Consider the following 27,583-nt stretch of genomic DNA (forward strand, 5'->3'; position numbering starts at 1 on the left):
ATCATACCAAAACAGATGCCAACCTAGGGTTTCTGAGCTCTCAACGTATTTGCTAAGGTATATATAGTTCAGTGGACGGTCCCGTGGTACAGTCCTCAACTTGTACGACTTAAAAACATGACCGTTATGGATTCAAGCCTCATATCCTCCCGTTGCAAGGATTATCCGGCTGCGTCATACTGAATAAGTCTTGAAAGCCTATTTAGCAATGGACCAGGTGATCGATCTCGTGCCATACAATTGGACGGCTAATTTCAAAACATAAAATTTTGACAAAAATTACAGTTGTTTGCTTATTGAATGGGAGAAAAAACCCCCCAAACAAGAGTAAATTCCTGGAATGTTTACAATCTTGGAATTCTTTTTCGTTGTCGTGAAGCCCACTAGTTCAATAACGAAATTCCTCTTTGCAAAATGCACTGCTTCGTTAAACAAAAACAACTTTTCCAAATATTTAAGCTGCAAACTGCAAACGGGGATAATGAAATCTCGTAATTAAGAAAACAACACCCTCACCTCCCCCGTTCTATCCAACCCAATCTACAAAACAAACACACCGCACACCGGGTGCACCGGGTCCTCCCTTCAAACAGGCAAACCGCACTAATTTGCTCAATGACCCTTAAGCGATCGGCGTCGTCACCCTATCTCGCTTATGTCAACAGCAGCGGCGGTAGCAAAAAAGAAAAAAAGCTCCAACTCAGACATTAATTGAGGCAAATTAATGCATTACGTCATCCATAGGGGGATGAGGAGGGTGGAAAGGAATTTTGCAGGCGCTAGACGCCAGCGATCGGACCACTTCTTTCGGCGCTGGCGATAGTGATCGCTGCTGCTGCTGCTGCTGCTGCGGCTGCTAATTCCAGGGAGCTCAAACAGGTTGGAGCCGGTTTTGGACAGACTGTGGTGAGGTACTCCCTTTGATTGGAAGATCGTTCGCATTTACTATTTGTTCTGGGCGGGCCTTTTAGCCGGGCAGGGAAAATTGCGTCTCACAGCACACCATATCCTTGGGCGGGTTGGCCAGTACCTTGAACTACAAACCGCTCGCTGGTGGTTTGTTTGCTTATTTTTTAAGCCCATCAGAGCGCGGTGGCCCCACGATCAAGCAGCATAATAAATTATAAATTGCCACCCTGTTTTTGCGTGTTTTTTTGCTCTACTCGCATGAACGAGTCACTCGTTTCACTTGATGATCGTGATGATCGTAGTGTTTTATTACTCACTTAAGGAGGGAACCGCAATAAGTCATCGTTTTGTAGTGTAGGGAGGGTGTGTGATCGAGACTGTGTGGGAGAGGACTGTGAAGTAAATTGATTGATAGAACTTTGCGGTTTATCGCGTGTCGCAGTCTGACTAATGACTGAAGATGGCCTTTTCAGAATCGGCACAAACAAACGAATAAGGAGGAAGGTTAGATGGCGTATCTTACCTTCTATATACCGTGTTTTTGTGTGTGTTTTACTATTTGAGCTATTCAACATAAAACTATGTCGACACTTTTGCACCCCAATAATGACTTCTATGTAAAGCACATTTACGTCGCCTCACAGTTAAAAGTTCATTATAAAACGATTAGCAACCGACTCCCGAAAACTCCGCGCCGTGTCACCGCAAATTACAGGGAGAAACTTCCACCGCACACCACCGCAAATGAAGCGTGTAATCAAATTCATGACCCCGCCGGTAACGAACGTGCTGACGCACCATGCCACAGCCTCCCGAGCTAAACCACTTTGCGTTCCCCCGCCAATGCGAGCAATGCGCACTAAGTGGAAATGTCACATACCGCATAAATTAAGCATCAAAAACAACGGGCGCCATCCCACCATTCAAACTGTGGAGAGCGTGGAAAGGGTGGAAGGGAGGAAAACGGTACCATTTCAGCCACCACCTTTGGCTATTCGGACGGTCCCTTCGGACGGTACTATACCTCGCAGCACTACTTTAGCGAATCGAATACTCGAAACGATACGATACGGTTGTGCAAGTGCAGTTTATCGCTTGCACGCACATCAATGCCACTGTGCACCGCCATACAGTGGGCACAGTTGATAAGAGGACGGTTCGAATGTTGATATGGAGGGAAGAAGGCAAAAGGATAGGGTTTAGGGGAGCTGGCGTTGGCTGGAATTTGGCTGACGGGCGGACGAGCACACAACAATAGTAACGCACGCGTGATAACTCATAATGGGCGACACAGGCATGATTGGTCACAACGTCGTTGGACGTTGCAGCAATCATCAGTGTGGATGGATTGAAAAGTGTGTTGAATGTTTGAATTTGTCCCATAATTCAATAAGCCAGAAAAATTATTAAAAAATTATTAGGAAAACTGTCAAAAATGCTCAAGCAACCCTGTAGGGTGACCAGAATTAGGTGATACTGTCAGACATTAAACTCTAGCGCCATCTGTGGTGAAATGGTAAAAGTTTTTTTGCATTGTAAGTAAGTAATTGAATAAACGTTGTATAGTCTAAAGTCACATTTTTAGTTCATTAATGTAATATCTTCATTTCCGGCTCTAATGGCACTGGTTACATGCATTCTGTCACTTATCAATCCTCGCCCACTGCTCGCTTTGCTCATCAACATCACCCGACAGTTTTGAACCGTCATACCCGTTTCAGTGGTTGAATGACAGCGTATTATCGTCCATCGGCCACCAAAACTGTCGCCCATGACCGTCAAATCATCCACGGTACACGGGGCGAGGTCTCGGCCGTGTATCCATCGTCAACCGATTCGATGCGCTCTTACCACGCTTAACGTACTGCAAGCGGGGGGCGCGTGTTGAGATCGCTGTATGTTTGTGAGATAATGGGCATTTTTATCACAATCTTTCTTTTTTTTATAATTTCGATAACACTTCCTCCCCAACAACCAAAAACACACATGGAACTTCCAAAGCTCTGCCGATGACGAAGCCCCACCGGGTGGCCACGCGGAAGTAAACATTGGGCCGCTCCCTGCTTCAACTTCAACCCGCGGGAGAAGGAGCGGGGAAGGCTTTGAATGGTTTTTAACGATCGGTGCCTGTGTTTGTTTTGTTAGTGAATTTGAACGTGAAATCATCAACATTACAAAGCATGATATAGCGAGAGAGAGGGAGAGAGAGTGACGGCACAGTGCGAGGTGGGAGAGAAGATACCGCGCGGTACCAAAAGCAAACACGTGCGACGATGAGTGAATATTTTAACCTGGTGAGTGATTGCAGATGTCAAAACATTGGCATTGTGTCCACAGGAGGCCCGCATAAAGATGAATTTCAACTGATTTCAGCAGCAGCAACAGCGGGCCTGTGCGAACAATATGGTACAGACAGATTTGAAGCACCCCCAGGCACGTGTGCTGCATTGCGATTGGACACACAATTGAGAGTTGATTTTGGGCTTGTGACATAAGCGGAGCTTCCGGTGCGTCGTCTCAATGATAGGAGCTTATTCTGGGTTTATTGTTAATTTAAACTCAATTTAAAGCAAATCGATCGTTGCGTTGCTGTTTAACATTTGCAAGATCTTTAGGTGTCTCCATGACCCTAACAAGTCATAATGAATGACAAGGTCATACAAAGATGTTGGGTTTCATCAACAATTAAGTACCAAAGTACTTCATAAGTGCCAAGACACTTAGGACTATCGAAGATTCATCCGAAGACTTCTTAATAATTCAAGCTATTGAGCGTAGCTCATATGCTCCAAACATGAGTACATAGACGATCATAACATTTCTATCAATTTCTAACATTTCAATATCAAAGGTTCTCCGATGCCTTAAATAATAACTTCATGCGTCATAGACATCCCCATCCAATGCACTCCAATAGTTCCCCAAGGTTCTCACCATCATTGTTATTGCCTATTTTATGTTGTTTATCACATAAATCGAACTAATTTTTTTGGTAAGGTCAGTTTTTTATTGACAAAAAACAACAACAAACTTTAAAGACCAACTCCCCCTTTATACCACAACCCACCCCTCGGTAACATTATTGCGCAAGGTCGCCAAAGCGGTCCGTTACGCGAAAGATCACACATTCTTGCTGGACGAAGACGACGACGCCATTGCCGCGGCCGCCGCCGCCATCGGCCATTGGTGTTGTGTTGTGATCGCTTCGCCACGTTTCCAATAACGGAACAAATTGTCTAATCGGCACGTTAGTGGCACGTCTTGAAGCAGCGCGTCAACAGCTCCCCCCCCATTCCTTCCCTTTTGCGCGGCCAATTGGTCACGCGCGCGATCGTCGATCAATTGATCTGTTAGTGACGACCAATTGACCGTAGATTCTGCATTTAACACAGCCAGCGAGGGGAAGGGCAAGTCAGTGCGATGTCTAGTCGGGCCGCTTTGCTTCCATGATGCGCCACCAAGCTGCCCCGACGGACAAAACGGAAGAAATGAGTCGCCGCGGCTCTCGCGGCATTGCGCGGCATCGATTAAAATCAATGAAACAGCAATAAAGCTCAATCTATCCCCATCACGTTGCTTGTTGGGCCCGCAGGGGGGTGGAAAATGTTAAACCATGATGCCCATGGGAGGAAGGGGATGACAACTTCTCCAAATAGTACTGTTGCGCTCTAAATTGTTGCTTGACGCGCTGTCGGGTGCGATCGATACGCCCTGGGGGGACGGCGCACGGTCACGTGAGCGAATTGCGACCAATAACAAATTGACTCATCAATTTGTGCGCATACATCAGTTACTCACACACACACACACACACACACACACACACACACACACACACACACACACACACACACACACACACACATAAAGTGGGGATCGATGGCACGATGGCAATTAAGCGTTCAGGCCACGTGGCACACAAGAGCAATTGTTCGTACATTTAAAAAGAAATCAATTCAAAGAAACGTTAAATGGTCGTACTTGATCGTACGTAATTGGTTGAACTGTCATCGCGCCAAAACTGATTCAGCACCGTACGATCAAGAGTATCTCACCTTCGATTGGTTCGCTACAGGCCAGCGGTTAGAACGGACGCCTCCATACGCATGCTGCAGAGCGCAGAGAATAATTCATTTTAAAAATGCCGCAACTTAATGCCGTCGCGCGATTGCGTCAACTTGCGCACCATCGCAGCAAGGCTGCTAAAGCAAATCACGTGTTTGGCCAACATTCGGGCGAGGCGCCTTCACACGATTCTTGGTATTGGTTTGTGCACAGCCTACTGCAAAATGAAACCTTTTTCTTTGTCGGTTGGTTCGTTGGTTTGCAGTTCGCCCAAGTTTGGTAAGTGATCGCTGCGTTGTGTTTGGCACACTGTCGTGTAGTCCCGCGCAAACCGATTTTGCTCCAATTTGTCGTCGTGTTGGCATAGAACTGTCTTCAATGTTTAAAAATGCATTTTAAAGAAGCTTATAGAGGTGTTAGATGTATCCCTCAGTTTCTTCCTCTAATCTGGGTTCCCGGGAGAGAAATTACACACAAATCCCTAATGTGCGGGGATCCAAAATACAGCGCTGGCACACACGACAAGGTACCAAACTTGAACCAGTGCCAAATCACAGCCAATGCGCACTGGAAACACATGCTACCATCAATTAAATCAGCTGCCATACGGGGCGTGCGTCATACTCCGGGTGGTTCTCCGGGCGGTTGTGCCTGAGTGTGTCGATATCTTTGCATTTCCTGGACCAAAAAACCAACCCACCATGTTGGTGAAATTATTGCAGATATCCGGCTTAATCGCTTTGGACAGCAGTTTGTATATGTGTGTGTTTATTCTTTCCCCCCCCCCTTTGCGCACAGCAGATTAGGCATATATTTCACGATCGAATGCAAATGTTGGCTCCGGTTAGCGTTGCTGTGCTGTGGGTTTTTTTGTTTTGTTTTGGACGCATAAATTCTACGAATCTCGTCTTGCCGCTATCGTCAATATATTTTTCCACTTTAAACAATTCCACTTTAAACACCACACAAACAAGCGGTAAAAGAACACAAACACTGCTATTTTGCATTCCTGTTCGTTTCGCGTGCAAATGCGAGACAAACTTCACCCCCTTCCCCCCAAAAAAGCCATCCCTCATGTGCGCAAGATAACCTTGTTACGCAAGTTTCATGCTTGATGTGCATCTTTTTTTTTTGCGCGCGCGCCCGTTCCGGTTCACTAAAAAACACCCCAATAACAAATAATGCTGCCCAGTTCTGATTGTGGAGTTGTCGGTGGCCGGATGAGCGGTGCTGAAGCCGGTCAAGTAAGTAACGTGTACCACCACCTTGCACCTTTCCCCCACCGAGGTGCCGATTTTGGGGTCAGGCGGTGATTTAATTTATGGCCACCACGAAAACCAAACAACCAGACGGCGACAACGGCGACCCGAACCCGAAGTGCTGTGCTTTGCCTCCAGCCTGCACGAGGGTGAATATTAGATTCTGAAACTGAGCCATGTATGTGTGGCTGTGTGGCTGTGTGTGTGTGGTATCACGCTGTACGATCGCGCACTGGATCGCGCAAGGTATGGAGAACGCGCCAAATGCAGCAAAGCCTTTCCGGCACTGCGCAGCACGTGATCGTGATAAGAAAGTGCGATTGCGAGAGGTTGTGAATGTGGAGAGTAATAAGAAAAAAAAAGAGTGCTGTTGGCATTGAACTTGTGTATAGAAAACAAATCGATATTAAATGAAATTATACAACATTGCGCAAAACAGACAGCTTGGAAGGAGGCGAACAAATGGCGGATGTTTAACGTGGACAGCCATCTAGTTAACATTGGCAAACCAAAAGCCGCAAGCAAAGTGAGTCGATACATCAGGTGGACTTATCCAGTGCAATTTGACGTCTAAAAAAAAGGAAGAAACCCCGGTTTGACAGTTAGATCCATAACAATTTCCAACTTTTTCCCTATTTTCTGCAGTTTTTGAGAATAATTCGTGATAAGATGAACGGAACTTGATAATGTGTAAACAGGAACTCTGATCAGCTATTGGTTCGAACTCTCCGCAAGCTTTCTACCGTTTTTTGTTCGATTGGTACTCTATTCCTTGCTTCCAGGTTAAAAGCATTCAAAAATCCGTAGCGAGTTTATAGATCAGGTGGGCTTATGGTGTTCTTCCTCACTAATACATCGAAACACGATTTGACAATTCGTTCCGTAACAATATCTAGTATGCCTTGAAGATGATACGGTATCTCACAGAAATGATAGGTGGTGTTACTCTGGAGTAGTTAAAAGAAAGAAGCCAAAAACAAACGTGATGGTCAGTTTTTGGATTGATATCAAGATATGAAGGTATGAAGATCAGATGAGACCTGATACTAACAAAACTGTTGCTTCGCAATATGTGTGTCATATATAGGAAGTGATTTTTGAATGCTTTTAACCAAGAATGCTTTTGGGGCGGTCCCGTGGTACAGACGTCAACTCGAACGAGTAAATAACATGCCCGTCATAGGTTCAAGCCTAGAGTGGGACCATCCCCCCGTAGCAAGGATTTGACTATCCGGCTGCGTGGTAATGAATTAAGTCTCGAAAGCCTGTATAGGCCGGGCATGTTCGCGTAGGACGTTATGCCAAATAGAAGAAGAAGAACTAGGAAGCAAGGAATAGTCTTCCCACCTGACATATCAACTCACCTTGCTAAGGATTTTGTATGAGTTGCTAAGCAACTTTGGACTCCCTAGCCTCCTAGCCACTCTCCCAAATGAAAATTTGTCAAAGTACCTTGCCTTGACCTTGCGAATATCAAGAAAAATAGAATTATAGTGCAATTATCGATTATAACAAGATCAGTGCCCAAAATTAGGAGGAAATCTTGTGTCTTGTTACACTAGGTTTTGTGCAGCAAATGCACAATTGGGCTCAAAAAGTGTTTGGTTGTGTGGAATCATTTGTGAACACTTTCTCATCTAATTGTCAAAAACAAGCTTTGAAAATGGTGGACCAAAATCGAGCCATGCATCGACCTCTGTATTATATAGACTTTGATCGCCACTGCAGCGCTGTCAGCCCTAATACAGGCTCTCTTGTTCAGCCTTTAGCAGGCCCTGAAACGTTTTACAGGCCAAAATCGCATAAACGAGCAGTAATCACGCGATTACTCCACACCAACACAACACAAAGAAATCCGAAAAACTTCAAACTTGCGGAAACGAATAAAACACAGAACCGTTTTGCATTGGTAACACAAAAAAAAACGACCCGACACATCAGGGGAGTGTGTATATCCTATGCAAAAGCCGCGCGGCTCTATCATCCCTCATCCCCGCAGCTCAACACGTGACGATGCAAAACCGGATTAACCGGCGTTGCAAAGACACACACACACACACACACGCCCGAAGAAGCTTGCCGCGAAGAAGAAAAAGGGGTGAAAATGAAACCAGAACACCCAGAACAAGGGTCCAGTCGGTGGAAGGTTTGAGCGGCGGTGTGTGTTCGGCGTTAGCCGGTTTACTCAGCGGTGCCGGTGGCCGAGAAGCCGGCACAAAGAATACGTGCCCGGGTCGGCGAGGTGTTGGGACGGACTTGCTGCGGCCGTTACTTATCCGTTTGTTTACATCCAAAACGCCCGGCCTGGACCGTGCTGTTGCGTTCAGGTAGCTTTCGGTTAGCTAATCTTGTTCTTTGATTTGTTTGTTGTTTTTTCTTCCATTAGCCAGTCGGAACATGGAGCACACACACACAAACAGAGACATTTTTGAAGTGCAAGTGTGCAACAACGGAAAGGCAAGGAAGAAGTCGTAGGCAAGCCTGAAGCGTTTGAAGATAGTTTGCAGTGCGAAAAAGAGAGAAAGACACAAGAAAAAAGGGATGAAATGCGTAGCGCAGCATAAGCAAAGGCAGCACACCTGATGGCGAACGGTTGCTCGAAGAGGTCAATGAAAGGTAGCGTAAGTAAGAAGCACGTGGAGCGAACAGCAAAAAACCCTAACCCAATGTACCGAATGTCCGAAAAACTCCGGCTGAAAGTGGGCGAAAGTTTTCACAATGCAATCTCGCTTGCTGGAGAAATGTCTAAAAAGAGAGAGAGAGAGAGAGGGGGAGTTGGTGGTGGTGGTAAACAAAACACTTCAATTTAAACTTCGCCCAACGGCCGAGGGGGGGGGGGCAAAATAGAAAACATGTTTATGCGCACGTTGTTTTCACTTGCCCGAGCGGCTTAACACCTCTCACTGTGCGCGTTTGTATGGGTGTGTTGGCTGTTGCACGCAAAACTCCTCTATCGCCCATCGTCTATCAGTGTAAAGTGAGGGTTTTAGTGTGTGTTGCCATTGCCATTTGGGGCTATTTTAACGCCCACCGGATGCTCCCTAAATGGGTGGGTGGGAATTTGGCGAAAGGGAGACGAAAAGCCCCAACACTATCGAACGATCGAAATGTCACGAACAACCGAGCGGAGGAAGCACCCAGGTACGCGCTCTGGGCAGACACTTGGATTTGCCCTTCGATTGCCGTTCGATGTCCTCCCGCCCGTGCGCCTGCTTCGATTGTCAACGCCAATCATGTGTTGCCACTACGCACACGCAACTCACACACAGCGCGTCACGGCGCAGCGGCAATTCTGCTTTGCGTTGTGAGTTTATTTTCGATGCGTTCATCTCGCGGCGTACGCTCACGCGGTGGGTGGTGTGTGCGCACGTGCACCGGATCGGATTTCGGTGTCAAATTGCACTGCACTCGCGCGGCTGTGTAGTACGGAACGCCACACAAAGGTGTCACACACACACGGCGCGGGTTTGTCAGAATCGATCTGGCACCTGAGGCTCGTAATTTGTGTTTTTTTTTTTTTAATTTCCAATCGCTTGCCATTTTGTCTCTTCCATTCTCCGGTATGCACATACACAGACACGCGCGCATCATTGAACTACACAGTGCACACCGGAAAAACCAACAAAAAAATCGGCTGTCCAAGAGGGAGTCACATTACACAGACACACAAACACGGTGGTGCGATCATGTCGCACCCAGCTGGTGGAACCGCGAAAAACTCGGGGAAACTGATCCGCCACCCTATTGGCGGGTGGCAAGCGCGAACGTTAGCGGAGAGAAGTGTGACCAGAAGTGTGGCATAAAAAAACTTGACTTCTTTTTTTTTTTGTTTTGCGCAAACTCGTTCTCAATCACACGCACCGCACGTTTTTTGTTCTGGATCGTCACACGTTGCGGATTTAAATTGCTTCTTTTTATGTTGTTTTTGGGACGAACTGGAAAAATGTGCTTACGCGGTGTGTGTGTGTACTACGGCTTGTTACGGCGAATGGGGTAGAACTCGAACCAGCGAAACGCGAACCAGCACCGAACCGAGAACCGCAACATACGTACGCGCGCGCGGCCAGCTAGCTTGGTACTTAAGCTCACGCGACTTACACCGCAGGCTCAATGCACTGCCGCAATCATGGCAGCATGGTATGCGGTTGGGTGCAACCGAAAGTGTCGGCAGTCTTTTTGTGTGATAAGGGTTTTTTTTATTTTATTTTTTGTTTTTACTTTATTAGTGTGTGATTAGAGGGAATGTTATATTTTGCTTTATTCAGGCATTTTCGTATTTAATTTTTTATTTTACTTTTTTTAAGCCAATAGCTATAAGAGCTGTCGAGTGCAATTGATAAAACATCTAACAAAATTGGTTTGATTGATGAGTGTTTCTTAATTTAGCTTTTTGTTTATAAATTCTAATTCTAATAATCTTTTTTTTTTTCGTTTATAAATTCCAATTACATGTTTTACATTTTCTTAGTCTTTTGATTAAAACCTTTTTATTTTAATCAACTAAATATTCAATCTAAACTCAAACACATAAAGTCTCAAGTATAAAAGTCTTACAAATCATTTTTTACTGCACAATTATCTCATAAGCGATCTATAACTACAAATTGCATAATTCTAGGCGTATAATTGATTAAAAGCTAAACTTTTGTAACATCATTTTTCCCTTTCACTGCCGATACTTTTGGGCCAACCCTTGCAGCATCATTTCTTTGAACGCTGTTTGATTTGTGTTTACCAACACACTTACACACGAGCACACTCACATCCAAACGCCACGGTGCTGCTGCTGCTGATGATGATGATGATGATGATGACTCCAGAAGAAGATGTTCTTTGCTTTCTTTTCCATTCTTTTTCTCTCCCTTTCCATCCCGTGCTGTGCCCGCGGTGTTTACATCTCTCTCCCCCTTTGCCTCTCTTTCTTTAAAACCATCCTTTTCTTTTTTCCCTTCTTTGTGAAGCTTTTCTTCCGCGCCAGTACTTTTCCTATGCTCTCTCTTTGCGATGCGTGCACGCGCGGCCCTACTATGCTTGCCATCCATCTTTCGTTATTGCTGTTTTGACTTCTTTTTTTTTGCTTTGCAAAGTTGCTTCTTTTTTTCGCTTTGTCTTTGTTGCTTTTTTCTTCTTCTCTGTGTGTCTACCTCTTTTTTGCTAAGCTAGAAAGAGAGCCACCATTTAAGCCGGCCACCGCTTTGCGATGACGATACGATGATTTATGACGTTTTCTCATCTTCATTCAGTGCCTGCTTAGCTGGGGCTGAGGCGTTTGGTGTGCTTCTAGCATGGACGGGTTTTTTTTCTTTATTTATTGTGTGCCGTCGTTTATGTTTTACGAGCTTTGTCTCCGGTTTTTGTGGACCGGTTCCGGCACGGCTCGGATAGCCTTAAAAGCCTGTGTTGTGTGTGGACAATTTAGGAAATGTTAAGTGTTTTTTGTACATTTTTTTCTGTGCATTTTACAACCTGTTTGGAGGAGGCTACATTTAGGCGAATGTGGGCAGGAACGTTGCCATGGCAACAGCGTGTGCGCACGAGCACGTGGTTCGGCTCGATGCACGTCACCTGAAGCGATACAGCGATTGAATCGTCTTTTGTACGTTTAGCGCGCGATCGCGTTATCTAAATTGTTGATTGAGTCTTTCTACTTTTTTCTTTCTTCTTCGAGAAAACGTGACAGTTTGTCGATCTTCATGCTGCTTAGATGTGATTGATGGGAGAGTACAGATTGCCGAACAATCGCTCCTGATCACCGTAACTTGCTTAACTGACCTTGAAGCTATCATCATCATCTGCTCGTCTTTTTTATCTTTTCTCTTGCCTTATTTTGTGTGATGTAAATAGACTTGCAATGGCCTGGCTCCTGTACGAAACTGTGTGTTCTATTTTGTGCGAAACGTGCTCAGACACAACTAATTTTTCAAAATACCTTGGTGTATGCGAGAGTCCAACGCGCGGGCTGTAGCGAATTTTAATTTCGAATCTCAGTCACACTCGTTCAATACGCCATTCTGCATTCATTAAATATACTAGCCGTAGCACGTGTGTGTGTGTGTGTTCGTGTTGGTTAGAACCGACGTGATGCAGATCGCAAAATTATCATACAATGGAGTCCGAAAAAAGCATAAATTAGAAAGACCAAAAATCAATCAATCAAATCAATACGCTAATTATGACGAAACCGCCCAAATCCACAACAACGTGTTAATTGGTAACGTAGCGTCACTAAAAACCAATTCACCACGAAATGCAACAAATTATCATGTCTTTTTTGTCAATTTGTCGCCTTCCTTCGTGCACGCGTCGAAGCGTGCCTGTTTGATGTTCCGTGTTGTGCAGATTGCAGCCATTCGGGCGTAAAAACTGCATCCTCAAGGTTCCGTTCAGGCGATGGATCGTGTTTATTCAATTCGAGGTTGGCAAAAATGCAAAAAACGAGGTAAAATCATCAATGAAGTACAAGCACGATACAGCCAACCAACGGTTTATGCTAGCCAAGCCCAGAATTGAACATTTTATTAGCACTTTGGGAGCGAATTTGCACGGCTTTTCTTATTGGAAATCGCTGCTTCGTCCTACTATTCCAATTCGATTGTTTGATTAGCAGCGATGGGCCCATCGGATTCGACCGGTTTGAGGAGGTTTGCGGTGTAAATTGAGACTGCGTGTGGCCACCAAACGCCAATCCCAGAGTTCCCGCTAAAGCGAGTTCGCTAAAAAAAACCATTGCTGATAGGAAATCGGTCACCATTGGTCTTTCTTTCTTGGAGAAGATAAAAAGTGTGTAGCACGACAAACGCACTTTATAGATGAAATTTTAGTTGTATTTATTTTTCTGTTTTGCCCTCCTCAATATTACATTGCCATATCAGAGTTGTTGTTTTTTTTTTCTTTCTTTTCTTTTGCTTTCTGCACCGTTTGCCAATACTCAGTTTCATACATCCTTTTCCGCATCTAAAGTAATCTCATATCAGAATATCCGCAACGAATCAACGCACGCGCGTGTGTGTGTGTCGGGTGTGGCAGGGTGGATAAGAAGAAGTTAATTAGTTAGTGTCGTTACATGCAGTAGCGTTTTGATTTAATGTGTGTGTGTTTGTATGTGCTTTTCTTTACACTTCCAATAATCATAATAATAATACCGTTTTAAAGCCAAAAATACACATTTTGATTCTTGCCGCTTCCCGCTTCTCTTCCGTTTTTCACTGGCCCTTCTTCTTTTGTGAGACGCAACACATACAAGCGTACTTTGGAGGGGGTACACTGTACTGTCGTGCCATTTAAGCCATTCTCTGCTTATTCAATCTCAAGCGTCTTCTTGTCTCTACCCCCTCTCCACTCTCAAGCCTCGCAGATTCATCACTTTCGATTTCGGTCCGATCGCGGCTCTCCCTACAGGCTAATGATTAGTACAAGTTTTTCTCACGTTGTTTAGCAAACGAACGCTAACTCTGCTCTGCGTGAATGTTTACCGCAAACAACACGCGCACGCACTCCCAATTTTCTGACCCTCTATTCTTCCCTCCTCTTTCGGGAAGAGTACGAAGGAAGCGAACACGAGCCACAGATCGTCAGACGAGTTTGTAGCACGCGTGCTTCCATTGCTTCTGCTCCAATCAGTTTGCATCGCTCCACTTCTTGTAGTTGTGAAAACCGTTATGTGATGATTTTGATTAATGTTTGAACTACAATGACAATATCTTTTACAGCGTACGATGATAATGTGTTGTGCTCCCCCCTTCGCATGATGATTGTGGTGTTAGAGTGTTTGTGTTAGAGCGTTCGCGTAACAAAATAATATAATATCTAATAACGCATTGGAATATCATTCGTGTGTGTGTGTTTAAATTCAGCCTTTGAGATTAATAACGCACAGGGGTTTTGTTCTGTTTTTGCATTCGCTTTTGCTCTAGAACGTAGGTAGACTACTTTGGGTGATGAAATGAGACGAAAGGAAAGTGCATAATTAAAAATATTTTTTTCTTTGAAAAGGATGAAAAGATATAAACAACCAATTGTGCATGATTGATGATGGTACTAATACTTCTTCACAACAATACTCTTATTTTCTCGATGATGATTACTTGCAAAAATACTTCAGTACAATCAGTGTACGGAGACTACACCACAGCGTTTGTGTAGCGATACAAAAGGAGAGACATATTAAATATATAAAAAATACGAACCAATTAAGTAAATAGAAATATAAACAAAAGAAAAGAAAGAAGTAAGTTTACCATAAAACCACCCAAAGCAGCAATCTTTGCCAACAAGAAATGATACAACCTGATTGTGATGCTACGATGAAGCATGGAGAGTAATATCACCGTGGAGAAAGCGGGTTCGAATACGCAAGGAAACCTATTTTTTAAACGAACCGGGCAAGAAGCAAAACTATTCATCCTTCTTCCTCGTTATTTTCACCTTCCCTCTGTATCCTTTCTCTTGCTGAGCGCTATTTCTGCCATTTCATCCACTGCGGAGTTCGTGTCTTTTGCTTGTCCCTACAAAATTGCCCTACAATAACGTTAGATTCTTGCCATTTTTGTTTGTGTTCTCTTATAGCTTATACATAAATACAATACCAGCAAGCTGTACGTTCAGCTTTTCCCTCCACTCTGTTTCTGGGGAATGGGGAAGGAGGGGTGGGGGGGGGATCATAAATTTAACACACAACTTGGTGCGGTATGGTGTGCACTGAGACAAATGAGGGCAAAAGGGAGAAAGGAGATTAACGGCGATAAGGGTGTCCTAAGGGGGAGGAGGTTTGGGCTATTAAATTAGTCTTGGTTGTCACTTGGCTGCCTTGTCTTTTGCTTTTACTTGCACGGTACACTACCACAGTTGTTTTGCAGCACAGTTCCACCTAACTAGTTACTAATATAATACACAAAAAAAAACAATAAACGTACACTGGTGACTTTGCCGCGCGGGTGAAGCGATGATCCCCAATTCCAACGAGCGAATAACAAATAAACGAAAAATAGAATAAGAAGGAAAACAGAAACCGTTGCACTGATTTGCGTGCAAGTTTGCAGGGGTTTATGTGTGCATGGTGTAGCTGTGCAGTATACTGCACGAGCGTGAAATAGAAGTAAAGGTAGCAGCAGTTGCGCAAATCAAAAACAAACACGTTAAGCGTTAAACAAAACAAATTCTCTCTCTACAGATAACATAACAACAATCGGGGTGTCTGGGTGTGTGTGTGTGTCCGTGTCCGAGAGTTGGTGGGCTTGGGAGGGCGGCTCTGCGCGCTCACCAATTCAACCCCCACACCCGTCCCATTTCGTCGGTCACGGTTCATTGGCGATCTAGATCGGTGGCAGCGCCCACAGCGTGGCCGTCTTGTCCGCCGAGGTGGAGAGAAACGAGAAATCGACCGGATGCCAGCGGCCCGATATCACCTTGTCCGTGTGCTGGGCGACGACCACCGACGGTAATGGCATCGTCAGATCACCTTGCAGATCGGTCAGCACGAGCTTGTTGTCGTAACCGGCGGTCAGCAGGTAGTACGCGGAGGGTGAAAATCGGATTGATCTAAAACAAAGAAGGAGAAGAAGAAGAAGAAGAAGTAAAAGAAGAATATTAGTGTGAATGATCAGAGTGGTTGCTTTTTTATATAGTAGGGTTGATTGAAGGTCTGCGATCGTAGAAGGTCATGGAGAAGTGTACAAATGTAACGCTTTCGTAACGCTTCAGTAACGCGCGAGTGAAACGAAATCGCCCCAAGGTGCCATAAACTCATTTTAAACGCAATGATTTACTCAATTCAATGAGACAGATTACTTTTAGACTTGAAATTCATTATTCTTTGGTTCAAATGGTGAAATATTGCAATCAAGACACGTTAATTGTGTGCTAATTCGTTCCATCAACTTTAAACGCCTAAATGTATGCACTGTATGCGCAGTAAAGCTTGATACTCGCACAAACAGCGCTACGAATCTGTCTCTAATTCGACCGGTTTGATGCTTTATAGTTAATTTTGCGCGTTTGCCGCGCTCTTCCACCACCTACCTAACGTCTGAGGAATGCGGTTTGAAGCACTGGATCGGCCGGTTGCCCCGTATGTCGTACAGTACGCAGGAGCTATCCTCGTGGCCCGACACCAGCAGCCGCCCGGACGGGTCAACGCAAACCGCCGCCACCGGCGACCCTTGCCGGGAGCCCGGTGACGTGGCGGGGGTAACCATGTTGACGCAGCCGCGCGTACGCAGATCCCAAAATCGTACGGTTTTATCCTAAAATAAGAAAAAAAACAACCAAATTAAGTAAATAATCACTTGCTTTCCTCTTGGGTGCTTTTTCACCCATTCCTCACTCACCTGCGAACCGGACACAAACATAACACCGCCCCAGTTGTAAAGCGATAGCACATGCCCGCCATGGCCACTGAGCGCCTGGAACGGGGTGGACGTTTCGCAGTCCGTCACGTAGATCTTGCAGTCGCCCGCACCGCCACTGATCAGCAGGCTGGACTTGTTCGAGCTGTCCTCGAGGAAGCACAGGTCGCGCACCGTACCGTCGTGCATGGTCAGCTCCATCTCCTGGCCCTCGAGCTGCTTCTGGGACTCGTTGAAGCGCATCAGCTTGACGGTTTTGTCGTTCGAGCCGGTCGCAATGAGATCGCCGGCCGGCGACCACGCCATACAGTAAATCGAGCCTTTGTGGTGCTTGGTGCGCTTGAACAGCACCGTCGGCTGGTACGTGCTGTGGTCTTCCCTGAGGTGGAGACGAGATGCAAAACCGGAGTTTGTATTAGGTCAATGTTTCAGTAAAAGTGTAAAAGCGTTTATCTCGATCGCTTACGGAAAAGCGGGGGGAAAGTAAAAGTCTATCTACTTTGTATCGTACAAACCGAAGTCGTTTAACATTGAAACATTAACCATCCTTCAAGCATGCAATTTGAATGTCTACACTGTCCACCCATTAAAGCGGAGGCAATAAATGAGGAAAATCAATCATTCGAACGCAATCGATAAACGTCTAAATAATAACAAATCACTACAACCATTATCGATCGATCGAACACGATCGTCCCGATCGGTGCGAAACATTGTTGCTCCCCAACAGAAGTAATTCAGGCAAAAACCAGCTTTCAATGCGAAGAGGGAGGAGTGTTTATTCCTCGTTTTTCCTACCAAACCAGCGCAAAAAAAAACTTGCCACCTGTCTCTAGACCTGGACACCAAATCCACCGATCTAGCCACACCATCATCTATTCCATGCAACTAAACATAAAAAATCCATATTTTGTTTCACTGCTGCAAAAAAAGCGCGCTAAAGACTAAGAAAGCCACCTGTACGCGTCTGTATTTCAGTAAGTGTGTGTGTAGAGAGAAAGAAACTAAACGAAAAAAAAAATACTAGGAAAAAAGGGAAAACTCATCCATTTCCGCTCACCAGCTAGTTTCACATCTTTTGCTGCGTGTGCACAGGGGGAAAAACAGGCGAAAGAGAAGAGTATGGAGGGCGACCGCACGAAAACGGAGAGAGGGGGGGGGAAATAACTTGTTGATTATTGTTTCCATACGAATGTGAAGAGAGCGAGAGAGAGAGAGAGAGAGGGCGATAAGGTGGTTGGATGGGAGTGAAAAAACTGGTGCAAAAATGGAAGATGGAACCAGAATAGTACCGTGTTTACGTGAAAAGCGACGACGACGACGACTCGCGCAGTAGTCGCAGCGTTTTCCGTGCCCTTCATGCGCAATGGAATTTGTGCAATTGGGTAGCTTTCAGTGAGAGAGGTTCATGGGGATGCTGTTGTTTGGCGTTTTGGATGTGCGTGCGTGCGTGTTCGCGGCCTAAAAGATGCCAAATTCACATGCACATAAGGAGGATGAGGTACCACACACCACCACCTTCATGTGAGATGATCATTTTCACTCTACACTCTTCAGCGGGCCAGGCAGTATCATTCATTAATGGAGTTTGATAACGCTTTTCTTCCACCGAAACGCGTTCGTGGAGTGGTGCAATGATGCAATGTGCGCACACACGGACGGACGCACGTGACTGAAGGTGCATTAACATGCCGACATTTTGAGAGGAGAAAGAAGAAACGGAAATGGAAGATGGATTGATGGAAGTGCAGAGTTTTGGGACGAGCTTGTGTGTGTTGGATGTGATGTGATGTGATCCTACTGTTGCCCTAATGTCTCTAACATGGGTATGGGTGTGTTTAAGATGCTACAAAACAACATACATACAAAAATAGGACTGAAATGACAACAACGGGTCCATTCCGAGCAAATTCGTTTACCTAATCTCCGACAGGGACGGGTATTCGCAGATCCGGAACGTCTTCGAGTTGGAGCCGACCGCGTAGATGCGCCCGTTCGGATGGAACTCCGCACACCGTACCGCCTGTACATCTTCCAGCGTCGTCACCGCGACAAAGCGGGGTCGATTTTGGTCCGATTGCTGAAAGGGAAAAGAAAGAAAATGAGGAAAGGTTAACCAAAACGTGTGACACAACAAAGTGGTGATCCAGGGTCCGGTTCGATCAGGATAAGGTTTTGATGCATTTCACTGTAAACAAGCATGCATACACACGGTGGTAATCGATAAATGGTACATATGCAATGTTGACGGCTTCGAGATCATACGACGGAGGAACGAGTCTGGGAAAGGCCTGATATTTAACTCACTCGCCAGTGGTGATAGCTACCCCGGAGAGCGCGGCTGGTGAAAACGGACGACGTCTTAATGTTATCAGCGTGTAGACATGGTTCAGCAAATTGCACACAGGATCGTTAAATCCATAACGACCCGCACGTCCACCTCTTACGTCCAGCTTTTCTGCAGACATTACTGCTGCTGCAGCTTTCACGATGCGTGGTAAATGGGAGAGGATAAAAAAAAAAAACCGGACAATAATTACCCACCAATCGGGGAGGGGCAATGTTTTGCATCCGTGAGAAGGTCAAGCTACTGCCGGAACTCCAGGGGGCTGGACACGGCTGCCTGTGAGCGTGAGATCCGGGGTGTCTTGTGCCGAAACAACATAATTTTTGAACCGACACTTTGTCATCTCTCCGTGTGAGAGTCTCATGAAAACTCATAAAACCCCAAGAGCAGAGGGGAGTGATTTAAAGTACTTTCTTTTCAGAGGGAAGCAAAACTCGCCCAATTGCACCGGGTTGGTTTGCTTTGGTTTTTGACGATGTGTCCCACCATCACACCATCATCTCAAGTGAAAGTATTGTCACCAAGGTGACAGCACAGGTTCATGGGGATTGCACCCGCACCCTGAATGGTCGGTGCACGAAATCCCCCGTTGGGTGCCTTACAATCCATAGGTCCGGTATTGTGGCAGGTGACACAAACCTGGAGGACCTGGGGGTTGTTGGGTGCAAAAGAGTTTCACTTTAAATCGATTATTATTTAATGGTTTTGCGACGAAGGTGACCATACCGGTGCCGTAACGTTGTGCTGACCGGTGCACAATGGGCATTTGCCGGGATGAAATTCAAAAAATCAACTTTGTAATAGCGCAATTCCAAATAATAGGTTTTAATACTAAGGGTTAAACTAAGAAAAATACCAAATATGAGCTCTTTATCTTTTCTGGTTCTCTAGAAAAGACCTCTCAAAGTCGAGACTTGTTAAAAAAACGCAGAAAAATTTTCACTTTTTTGGAAAACTTTGAACCTTTGTAACTTTTTCAAATATGAACCGATTTTGATAAGTTTAGACATTTTAAAAAGGATATTTAGTCAGCTTTATAAATATATAAAAGATTTTGAGTTAAGTTAATTTTTTGCAAAAATATACGATAATAACTGAAAAAACTTCCCGAAAATTTTCATCATTTTAATTTTTGACTTGATGCCATTATGGAAGAGGCGTAGAGTGGCGTTGTCTCATATATGTCACATAATAGTGTAATATATATACTATCAATCTGTGAAGAAATATTCTGCGAAAGTTTGCGAACGCGAATTTTATTGAAGTTTTTTCACATCAACTTTTTCTAAAAACAGACACATGCGTAACTAGGCGGCTCCATAGGTGCCTAGTGTAGCGTATTTAGTGTATTCTACAAAAATATATTCTACGTGCTTTTGATCAACTTTCATTTCCATTACGAAGCTGTGTATCTTTATTTCAGCTCATGTACTTATCCCATGTGTAAATTTATATTCTAACCTAACTTTATTATTAAATATAATGAAGCAATTCAGAACTAAATACCTTTTGGTCCTACTCCAGATTATAGACGGATATAAGGAAAATAGTTCATTCACGCATAACAGGAAAACGTTATGAATGCACTAGCATCTATTGGCGTTTTGGGAGAAGAAACTCCCAAAAGTCATGACAAACTAAGTATAAGGATAGAGGGGAATATGCTACAAAGAACATTTTGCAAGAAAGAAAATGCATCCAGAAGGACATTTTGTATAATGAGCTGTATTACTCTGATTCGTTAACCAGTTCAATATCAGTAGCTACACACTAAAACAAAGACAGGGTTTAACTTAACAAATTAAGTAAATACTTTGTTTGTAGCTATAGTTGAATTCTGATTTTTCAGATAGTTGTAAAACCACGAACATCAGATTTTTATTTTTATTATCCCTTCTGAAGGCAGTTCAGGACTTGGACAAGTATTGGATGAATATTGTGTGATATCAATGCCCAGGAAAATGTGTAATTCCTATTTTTTTAAACAACAGATTTAAAATTTTAACCTTCAAAGACAAAAATATGTGCAGCTTTTCATTACGAATTTGAGAACTACTTTATTTCAATGTGCCTGCTCTATCTAATTATTTAAATGCCTTTATTCATGTCTTTAGAAATGTGAACTAGACGTTAGGAGCTTGTAATAGCATCCACCTAGGTTGTGTATGTACATTTTTAATATTTGTACTACCTGTGAGTAAAAGTGATGAGAATTAGCTACAATTGTCCTATACAAAGCAGAAAATATTATCTTATTCAAAATTATTATGCTTTGTTCATATATTATGGAACATCACAGTATATTTTAAAATAGTTTATACTATTAGAAACAACAAATACACGAAAAACACACAAAATTTAAAAAAAAAACAAAGCAAAGATCCCTCAAAACACTATTTTATGTAGCGCCACCTGGTGGTATGGATGCAAACTACATATAAAATGTTATTTACTATCATAACACTTTACTACAAACGATAAAAACTAACAATTTCTGCAAAAATAATTTTATCCCGAAATTTGTTCTAAACTGCCCATTGTGCGGTGGTCAGGTTCGCGGGAGCGTTCTTCCCTTGCAAGGAAAATCCACTTTCCCTTTGGAGCATCATTTCAGGCGCGTCTCGCGGGGAGAGAGACACACACACCCACTTGCCTCTGGGATCAATTTGGCCAGTTTAGTTCCTAATGAAGTGTCAAAATCCCTGCAGAAAAGTATTAAATAGCGAAGGAAAGCTTTGAACGATCGTAAAAGCGACGAACCCAAATAGGAGGAGGTCATTGAGTCCCGCTCCGGACACTCGCGCTCGCCAGACATCACACACTGATGGTCATCGACATCGTTTTTATCGGTGAAACCACAACACCAGTTGACGTGCGGTCAATTGATAATGAAGGAAAGAAAACTGTGCCCGCATTTTCATTGCCAAAAACCACACACACATAGTAATACAATTGTGTCTGTACAGTAATCATCGTAATTTGCCCGCAAAAATACGCTGGAGAAAGCGTGCTCCCTCTCCTCTTGGGGAGAGACCGTTTTTTTAACACGTTTCTGCTACTGCCACGGCTTTCTTCCGCACAGGCAAACGGGTGGAAAAACCACCCGCCACAAAATGAAAACCACCTCCACCAATGTCTTGAATGATTGGCAACCAATTCCGCGTCGGCAGCTGCCTGTGTGTCGTCTGTCAAACTTAGGTAGTGCTGCCCGGGAGGGCTTGCACCACGCTTCCAAGATGTGGTTTTCTTTCTACGCCACCTTTGCAGTTTTGCAATTAAAAGAGATAACTCGAGCTGCGCCGGGAGGGGTGGCAATTTTGCAAAGAAAGTGAAATGATTACACACAGCCGCACAACACCACCACCACCCACCACCACCAGTGCGACGAACTGATTCGCAAAGGGAAGCAGTGTAGCAAACAAGGCACACACACACACACCGTCCGCCCATTGAAGTTTAAAAGCTGAGCGCTTATTGAGTAATAAAAGTGCATTGGACTGCGCATGTGGTCAAACGATTTGTAAAAGAGCGTGTTTGCTCTTTGCTGTGTTGGAAAGTGTGATCAACTTGATCCGGGAGACCAGATCCCAGATCGTCTCGGGACATTTAATGTGCCGAGAGTTTGCGAGCGCGCACAAACCTCCATGGGGCCGGTTTCGAATCGGATCCGTGCTGGTCATTTACGTGTTCAACACGTTCAATTATCGTATTTTGCAGCGAAGTTTAATCAATCGTAGCGTACAAAAAGCTTTACAGAGCACCGTGATCGTGATGGCGGGCGATTGTAGCTATTATTTCACAGATCGGTGTTAAAGCTACAACGGAGTCCTCAGAAATGGAGGTTTTGGCTTCAGTTTTGCACTTGCACCGCTCTGCCCGTTATAACATAACGACAATCGGTACAATTGGTAGCTGTAATGTACAAGCGATACTAGTGATTAGTGGCAATAAAAGCGGCAAAAAGTAACTGCCACATTACATGAGCGGGATAAGATTTCGTAGAAGAAGAGGACTTTTGCAATGGAGCGTCGGGGGAAACTGGCAAAATTTCATTGCAAACTATCTACTAGAGGTTTTTTTTGGGGAGGTTTGATGCTTTCGTTCGCTTTATTCTTCAGAAGAGAGGTACAGCCTTCTTAGGTTCACGTACTTTGAGCCACCTGTTTAGGCCTTAGGCCACGATGAAGTGATTCCTTTGCTTCAAATATATACACCTTGGAAAGCCTGGACATGAAACAGAATGATGTACTGAAGTTCTGAATATGGTGATACCATTTATGATCTTAGTTTAACAAGAAATCAATCTAAATCAAAAACACATTAGGATATTAGAATGATACTGAAAGACCTTTAAAATAATTGAAGAATTTCAGAGGATCTAAACAATTACATTCAAAGAATAGTTAAGCCAATATAGCAATCCTTCTACAAAAATCGAAATCTCCAACTCTCCCAAGAGTTCAGAATGATCCTCAAACATTCCCTAATCACTAGAATAAGGACTGAAGATTACAGAAATTTCCAACATTCTATAGACTCTGCATCCACACTGGCGGCACATTCCATATCCCTAACCAGCTTCACCGACCGAAACGCCAATTAACGTCCAATTTGCACTCCCTAATTTCCTTTAACCTTTTACACCCTAATATCTTTAACCCATCACGCTCGCACTCTATTCCGCACGAGCACCTGGCATCACATCACAGCCCCGCACGAAAATCGCACCTAATCTTCGACACCTTCTGCCGTATAATCATTGCGCGCCATTAAACGGCACGATCGCCCGATCGTAGAAGCTGCCAAATTCCAACCAAGAACTTCACTTCCGGGGTTCATCAATGTTGCAGAAAACGCCCAACAACACCCCCCCTTCCCAGTGCGCAAATGCTAAATGGTTGAACGTTTAATGTCCGTATGCTGAGGAAGCACCACCTTCACGTGAATGTTGCATAATTTATCATGCTGAAACGGCTGAACAACAACCAGGCGTGTGGGCGCCACGATAAAGACTTTTAAGCTCGATGGTTATGATAAGACGAGGCGCCTCCGGAGACCATCCAATTGTGCTTCACAATCATTCTTTTGGACCTCCCATCCGGAGCAGTAGTGTTGGCAAATGAGGTGGAGGTGGAGGTTGAACGATAATTGCGCCAAATCGTGAACCCGCACCCTGCGTACGGGTGGAACTGATTCCGTTGCAATTGAAACGTTTCGTAACCATTTCAACCCGTACCACGCTGAGAGTTTATCGTTCGAATGGGCCAATTTGGTTGCTGTTGTTGTTGTTGTTGTGCGTTGGTTGGATTTCTATCCGGAAGTCCGGAAGTCTTACACAGTTTTGTGTTTTGTTTTCCACTTTGGCAGTAGCTTTTGATTGCAATAAAGAGAGCGCACACGCACCCACCCATGGACAATTAAAAGTGAGCAAATTTTTGCTTTACTCCACAACTGAACTCCGTTTCTCAAATTTCGTTCGCCATCTTTTGCACTCAATCGTGAATAGGCACCATTGATTGTGGCACCGATCGGTTACATTTTGCCCAGACGCACCATTTTGCTTTGCAGCAATGAAATGAGGGTGTAGTGGAAGCGCCTGATTGCTCTCAAACTGATCTCCATACGTGAAAAGGATGATTCGATTGCACAGACAGAGTGTGTGTAAAGCGACTTCCTCCCCTTTGGACACATATTACCGCGAGACGGACAACAGCATCGCCCATTGCATAATTATCCTTAAACACAAACAAACTCCCCACAAACAAGCTCACGGTTTGATGTTCGCCTGTTTTTTTTTCTCCATTTCATTACTTACTAAACGATACAAACGAGAGAAGTCCAAAAAACAGGTGTGAAAATGGACGCCTTTTTCCAGGCCCATTTTCACAGGTGACTTCCACGCGGAAAGAGCAGGTGGTGGTAGTAGTAAATCAAATTGTGCCAGCGCTTGAAGGCGCTGTGTGAATCGAAATTGAATACCATTAGGCAGCAAAACCTAAATGGCTCACAGAGAAGTGGGTCACCGACCAACCGGGTCATGTCTCGGCGCTCCCCTTGCGCAATGCGGGAAACCTAAACGCACCCCATCCGATGGGCGTTGGGCAACACACGGCCCGGAGGGGGGCGGGGGGAGGTTGTACTGGGCATTCCGGAGAATACCAATAAGAGTGGAGAAGTTGAGGTCCGGGTTGTTATTATGATCCGTAACCACCGGTTACCGCTTCACCCTCGATCGATGGTCTTCGCCATTATGCTTTGTCTCCCCTTCCTCTTGGCCGGGGCTGCAAGGGCCTTGGGTGAATACACCGCTGCGGTGCTACTGCTGATCACGTACGGGACTGGATACACAGTTACGTTGCAGCAGACAGCAATTTCGTTGCAGCAAAGCGCAGAGTGCAAGGGTCAGTGGATCAATGGAAGAACGCGCGCGCTGCTTCGTAATGATGCTGTGATGCGGTTAAGATCAACGTGTTGCTTCCCATTCCCGATTAGAAGGCGCGCGAAACGGGGAAAAACGGGACAGCCCGCCATGTGTTTGAGCTGTTGCTAATCAACCCGTTGTGATGATGATGATGATGCAACCTAGTTCGATTCTCCCGAACCTGGCTGGACCGCCTGGAGCGTTTGGTGAGAGTAATTCTGACCCTTCCACAATCAGGCACACACACCACGGAAGATGCCCTCGCGGATTGGAACGTTGCAAATGATAAAAATAAAATTAAAAAACACATTCATCACTTCTCTCTCACTCAGTCGGTGGGATTTCAGGTGAGGCACTATCATTAACGCAAACTGTACGTTTGTGCGCGGTGTAGTTAAAGGGAGTGAGATGTGTTCGCGGCACGGTGAGAAAGATAAGCAGAAAGATCCCCACCATGCGTAGCGATTGTGGCCGTGTGATTGTGCAGTGCCCTGTGCAGTGGGGTGATGGTAACCACATTGCTGTAGCAGAAGATTGAAAACAAGAGGAGCCAATCCGTCGCGCACGGTTTAAAACCAGCGAACCAGGAGCGTGTTGTTTAGAGGCCGGTGGCCGGTCGGTGAGAAAAGCAGGTCACAGGTACACGACACGCGTACACTGTGAAGGGGAAAAGTTGGTCATATTTGGTTGAATTGATCAAATTAAGTTTAAGGTTGTTAAAAACAAAGAGCTAAAGACGGAGAAAGAGAGGGAAACGGGGAAAACACAATAGTTTTATGTTTATTTAACCTTCCCCGAAACGGTTGATTTAAAGGGAGGGGGAGAAAGGAGCTCTAATTGAAAGGAAAATAAGGAAAACGAGTAGGGCGATTTAACCCACTCAGTAAAACAAATAGTTAAAGCCTCTCAAGTCTATCTTTTTTATAATACAAGCATAAGTTTATCCAATATTGAACAAGAAATAAAGAAAATTTGCAATTTTTAGTTTTTTCTTAATTAAATCCTTAACTAATGTTCTATTTCACTATTTCGAACATGAAAGATAGAGTCATCGACAATATAAATAACATTATTGCAAAAAAGGATCTTCTGTTATCCCTTTAGTACGCTTGTTTGACTGTCACACAGAGAGTTGCTCGCTAGCCTACTGTGTCAACCAATGGATCTTATGCAAAGCAAGTTGTTAGTTCAAATCTAGCTTGATCACGCATTTCGACATCTTTTTCCACAAGCTCTCTGTGACCGTTTGCTGCACCAGCTCTTTGCATCGAATAATTGAATTTAATTTACGGTTCGTCGCGCCCCTCTTCTACACAACAACCCTGCCTCAGGTGTTTGAAACTCCAAAATGCAAATTTTTCATATTTAACGGCCAATAGCGCCTCTCTCACTCTCTCCCTCCTTCGCTGCAGCAAATCAACACGCTTCATTAATAATGAATCACAATGAAAAGGGAGAAAAAAGGCGCTAATGTTCAGTAGTAGCAACTTGGTGTGTAAATGATGTTTGCTCATAACTTCATTAGCGCCCGATTAAGACCGTATCGATCACAAACGCTGCGCCACACACCGATCGATGACTTTTTGGGTAAGAGCCATCATCTTCTGCCTGTCCCTGAACTGGGCACACCATCAAACGCTACAACAACATTCTCTTGTTTTGAATGTGAAAAAGTGAAACTTTACACCCTTTATTCGCCCTTCTATGAGCTCCACTGCCCGGCATGCACCAATTCGCCCCCACTGCGCGTGAGTGACCGAAAATTAACATACGATCTAGGCGCGAAGAAGACGCGACAAAGCATCCACCCAAGCCTCATATGCTTTGAAGCTCCTCCTGCACGCTACATTAAATTGCAAACCGATGTAAACCCTCCGATAATGGCACCGCACAAACCACACACACACAGAAGAGAGTGGAAAACCCTCATCCTCATCATAAAGACATTTCCATAATTCTAATGGCCGAGGGGCTGCGAGGTGAGGGTTAATTTAACTGACCGGATGTTGTTTAACTGGCCGCCAGCGCACCACCACCACCATGTGCCACATTTGAATGTGCTGCCAGCGGCGTACAACGGCTCTCCCCTGTTTGGATGAATTTGCAACTTGCAGCAACTATATGTAAAGCGAAAGCAGTAGCAGCCAAACGGTTCGGGTTACGATCAAATTTTATGTGTGGTGAGTTTCACTTTTTTATTTCACTACATTTACCGCCCCTTAGGGGGGTGGCCGATGGG

General features: G+C 44.6%; 2 protein-coding genes across 12 annotated transcripts in view; both read right to left on the reverse strand.

The window, feature by feature from the left end:
• The window catches only part of LOC120903277 (anion exchange protein 2-like), a 38,816-nt gene extending 28,497 nt beyond the window's left edge, over positions 1-10,319 (reverse strand). For 3 of the 4 annotated variants that reach the window (XM_040313262.1, XM_040313107.1, XM_040312713.1), the window contains exon 1: positions 10,187-10,319. The gene's annotated coding sequence lies outside the window, so the exon portion shown is untranslated. The remainder of the gene's footprint in view (positions 1-10,186) is intronic. The other variant, XM_040312868.1, reaches the window with a different exon arrangement.
• Positions 10,320-13,035: 2,716 nt separating this feature from the next.
• The window catches only part of LOC120908417 (WD repeat-containing protein 47), a 68,766-nt gene continuing 54,218 nt past the window's right edge, over positions 13,036-27,583 (reverse strand). For 7 of the 8 annotated variants that reach the window (XM_040319694.1, XM_040319602.1, XM_040319506.1 and 4 more), the window contains 5 exons: positions 18,496-18,656; positions 17,637-17,657; positions 16,559-16,955; positions 16,251-16,474; positions 13,036-15,770 (listed from right to left, as the gene is read on the reverse strand). In XM_040319694.1, the coding sequence (XP_040175628.1) occupies positions 15,545-15,770; positions 16,251-16,474; positions 16,559-16,955; positions 17,637-17,657; positions 18,496-18,656 (1,029 nt within the window). In that variant the 3' untranslated portion in view covers positions 13,036-15,544. The remainder of the gene's footprint in view (positions 15,771-16,250; positions 16,475-16,558; positions 16,956-17,636; positions 17,658-18,495; positions 18,657-27,583) is intronic. The other variant, XM_040319941.1, reaches the window with a different exon arrangement.

Source organism: Anopheles arabiensis, chromosome 2 (assembly GCF_016920715.1).
Source record: "Anopheles arabiensis isolate DONGOLA chromosome 2, AaraD3, whole genome shotgun sequence".
Lineage (NCBI taxonomy): Eukaryota > Metazoa > Arthropoda > Insecta > Diptera > Culicidae > Anopheles > Anopheles arabiensis.